At 32.9% G+C, this 4251-nt stretch overlaps 1 protein-coding gene across 1 annotated transcript; it reads left to right on the top strand.

The window, feature by feature from the left end:
• Positions 1 to 249: 249 nt before the first annotated feature.
• On the top strand, positions 250 to 1671 carry LOC131640557 (UDP-glycosyltransferase 1-like). Its single transcript, XM_058910952.1, has one exon. It carries the CDS (start codon positions 250 to 252, stop codon positions 1669 to 1671), a length of 1422 nt encoding a protein of 473 aa, XP_058766935.1.
• Positions 1672 to 4251: the final 2580 nt, after the last annotated feature.

Genomic DNA, 4251 nt, shown 5'->3' on the forward strand with positions numbered 1-4251 from the left:
AATACATTGAATAAATAATGCATCTGGACAACATATTGTCCCGATACATTATTTATAAAAAAAAGGAATTTTTTCTTATAAATGGGACCATAAAGAGTATATTATTAATAAATAAGGAAACATACTTTTTAGATTTGAGAGTCAGACAAATTACTTTTAAATACACCTTATTTGATCTCCTTCTTCTAACTACACAAAATTGAATTCACCCCAAAAATAATATTCATCCATCTACTTAAATTCTCAAACATGAAGGACACTATAGTTCTTTACCCCGCTCTAGGTAGTGGACACTTAATGTCTATGATTGAATTAGGCAAACTCATAGTAACTCACCACCCTTCATTTTCCATTACAATTCTCATTCTTACACCACCCAACAAAAACACCAACAACAAAGACACCACCACCCTTTCTCCACAAGAACAATACATAGCATTTGTTTCAGCCATATTCCCTTCTATCAATTTCCATTACATTCCTCCCATTTCATCCCCCACAACACTTCTAACACATTTTATTACCTTTGAAGTCGCTCCACAAAGCAACCATTATGTTGACAACATTCTTCAATCCATTTCCAAAACTACAAACCTTAAAGCTGTTATATTAGATTTCTTCACCTATAGTGCCTATCAAATAACCACAAACCTTGAAATCCCCACTTACTTTTACTACACTTCAGGTGCAATTGCATTAGCCATTTTCCTCTATTTGCCATCACTTTACCAAAATGCTACAAAACCCATTCAGGATCTTCACATGCCACTTCAAATTCCTGGTTTGCCAAAGAATTTTACAACTGATGATTACCCAGATGAATTGGATTCTGAGAGTGAAGGATTCAAGATTTTGCTTGAATCTGCGAAAACTATGGCAAAAAGTGTTGGGATTATTGTGAACACTTTTGACGCTATCGAAGGAAAAGCAGTTGAATCTTTAAATAAAGGATTGTTTGTTCCTAATGGAACTACTCCAACTATTTTGTCCGTTGGACCTTTGATTACATCTTCTTACGGTGGAGATGAAAATGGGTGTCTGCGTTGGCTCGACATGCAACCGAGTAAAAGTGTCGTGTTGTTAAGTTTTGGAAGCATGGGGAGATTTTCTAAGGCTCAACTGAAAGACATAGCACTTGGTTTGGAAAAAAGTGAGCAAAGATTCTTGTGGATTGTTAGAAGTGAATTGGACTCGGAAGAGCTCAGTTTGGAAGAGTTGTTACCAGAAGGGTTTATGGAAAGAACAAAGGAAAATGGAATGGTGGTAAGAAATTGGGCTCCACAAGGTGCAATATTGAGTCATGATTCAATCGGCGGGTTCGTGACTCACTGTGGATGGAACTCGGTGTTGGAAGCAGTTTGTGAAGGTGTGCCTATGGTGGCATGGCCTTTGTATGCTGAACAAAGTTTGAACAAAGTGATTTTAGTTGAAGAAATGCAGGTGGCTTTGGAACTGAACAAGTCAGAAGATGGGTTTGTGAGTGAAACTGAACTAGGAGACCGGATTAAGGAATTGATGGAGTCAGATAAAGGGAACGAGATTAGACAAATGATTTTCAAGACCAAAATAAGTTCTAAGGAAGCAAGAGATCAAAATGGAAGTTCGTTTGTTGATTTAACCAAGTTGATTCAATTGTTCAAGCAAAATAAGCAACATAATCTTGTTGATTGATTAATCATATTTTTTCGTGTGATAACCTTATTGTTGAGTAAAATATAAGACAAATCTTGTCAGAATACTCACAAGTTGTTTTTATAAATTAATAATAACACAGTGGTGCAAATTTTGTGATTCAAATATCTTTTAAATTTATGAATTTTTACTCACTTTTTCCTTTCATTTTATTTCTTTATATAAGAATTTATAATTTAATTATTGTATTGAGAAATTTTTTCCATTTAGGTAATAGTATTAAAGTTTTCTACTTGTAGAAGACTCGTGCAAATTTTAAGATGAATAATGTATTACAAACGCAACAAAAGAAGTTTAACATTTTGAATGAGAAATATTAATTTAAGATTAACAAAACATAATATAGATGAAATGAATCTATATATAGTAGCTATGTAAAAAAAGAACATGGAAATGCAATAGTCATTCATATCTTAGGTAATTCAATAAGGCGTTGGTGATATATAATTGTTATTATAAAATCACTAATAACTGAAAATATTTAAAAAGAAATATTTATCAAATCACCAACATGATAAATTTAATATGTCTAATAACTATAAATAGTTACAAATATGACTAATAACTATAAATATTTATAAATATCATTGATAATTATAAATATTTATAATATTTTGTTGTTTAAATAAAAAAAATGTATTATGGTGATAGTGTCCCGTGAAAATAGTGTGCTTATGCTAATTATAAATATTTATAATATTTTGTTAAATAAAATATAAAAGGTATTGTGGTGATAATGTCCCGTGAAAACTTCTTAGATGAATAGACCCATAAAATAAAGGTAAAAATAAAGGTACATGTTAATTAAAATAAAAAATATATTGTGGTGATAGAACAAGAAAACTTGGATGAAATGAAAAAGAACAATAAAGAGATTCTTTTACCTCCGACAACAGGAAAAAATCTTTGAGATGCATGCTTCGCTGAATATGAGGAATCTGTTGGAGAATCAAGATTCGGATGAGAGATGTCAAGAAATATGAACACATAAGCATAATAAAAAAAAGCTATTAAAAAGAAGAACGTTTATGTTTCAGGCTGTCTTTTAAAGGATTTTATATCCAAAACAATGAAACTCTTACAAAAATGTCAATTAATCTATCGGCCTAATGAACATCTACAATGTTTCAGGCTGTATGTGTTGAACCTGCAAATAAAAAAGAAGCTAATAACACAATGAAACCCACAAAAATGCTCAAGAAATTTGAACACAGAATCTATGAGCAATGAACTGAACATGAAAATACAACAAAGATATGGAGAATCGATAAAGAGGAATGAACATGTTTTTGCAACCAACCCATCATTTATTTACCTGTGTTTTTCAATATGTACATATCCTACAGAATCCAACCTCTGAGTTTGTTTTTTCCTTCAAATTCATCATCATCTTCTCCATCTGGGCAGCACAACCAATTACTGATAAATGCATAAATCTTGAGCAGCGCAAAGGAATGAGAAACTGAGACGAGGGGGAAAGAGGCAACGAAATATTTAGGGTTTGAGGAGAGAAAGGGGCGACAGGATTTAGGGTCTTGGGGTGAGAGAGAGAGAGAGAGAGAGAGAGAGAGAGAGAGAGAGAGAGAGAGAGAGAGAGAGAGAAAGAGAGAATGTAGAGAGAGAAAGAAAAAGGGTAGACTAGTGACAAATAGGGAGAAAGAGAGAGAATGAAGGAATTTTGAAAAAGAAAAGAGAGGGGGAAATATTGAAAATAAGATGTAGTTCCCACTTGGCATAATCCTTGGTTTTTATTGGGCAACAAATGTGTATTTAGTCAATTACTTAAAAGGGCATCCATTAGTTTAAAAGAAAAGTGAGTTAAAGGAAAATATAGGGTGTTTGGTGGTATGTCTCATTTTTAGTCAGGTAGTTGATAAACCATGTATAGTACTAGCAATTTTCTCAAAGGAGAGACAAAATGATTTCCTCCCTAGGTTTGGGGTTTTCCCCTTACTACATATGGTGGTTACATTCCCTTTGATCAAATAAAGTAATATTTTGGATATATTGTATTTTTTTACTGTCGGTGTATTTTTATTAAATCGAATAAAGTAATATTTTGGATATATTGTGTTTCCACAACAACATGCATCGACCTGAAACATGTTGCATCGACACATACCTGTATTTTTACACACATGTATCGACTCATACGTGTTATACATCGACTCATATTTCAGTTTCTCTTCAAATATTTTTCTGTCATATATGAAAGTCTCAGTCAGTTTGAACACAAGAAATACAAACACGTTTTGAGAGCATAACTTTTGTGAGTCAATTGAAACTTGAAAGAGACTTCATCTTCATCATCTCCTCAATCATATCTTGTCAATCACAATGAAACATAATCATCTTTATGCATTGGATTAAGAGATCTTTCGAGATAACGTTCAGTTGTAGGATTTGTGAATCTTAGCTGGGTTGAAGTGTATTGAAGGGGGTTTCAAGGAAAAACCTAAGGGTTTTTCATCAAGAACAGATTGCTTCTTGGAGTTTCTTTAATCAAGATCAGACGGGTCAGATTCAGCCGTAGCGAAAGGTATGGAAATCGGAGTGATT

Source organism: Vicia villosa, unplaced genomic scaffold (assembly GCF_029867415.1).
Source record: "Vicia villosa cultivar HV-30 ecotype Madison, WI unplaced genomic scaffold, Vvil1.0 ctg.003191F_1_1, whole genome shotgun sequence".
NCBI classification, from domain to species: domain Eukaryota; kingdom Viridiplantae; phylum Streptophyta; class Magnoliopsida; order Fabales; family Fabaceae; genus Vicia; species Vicia villosa.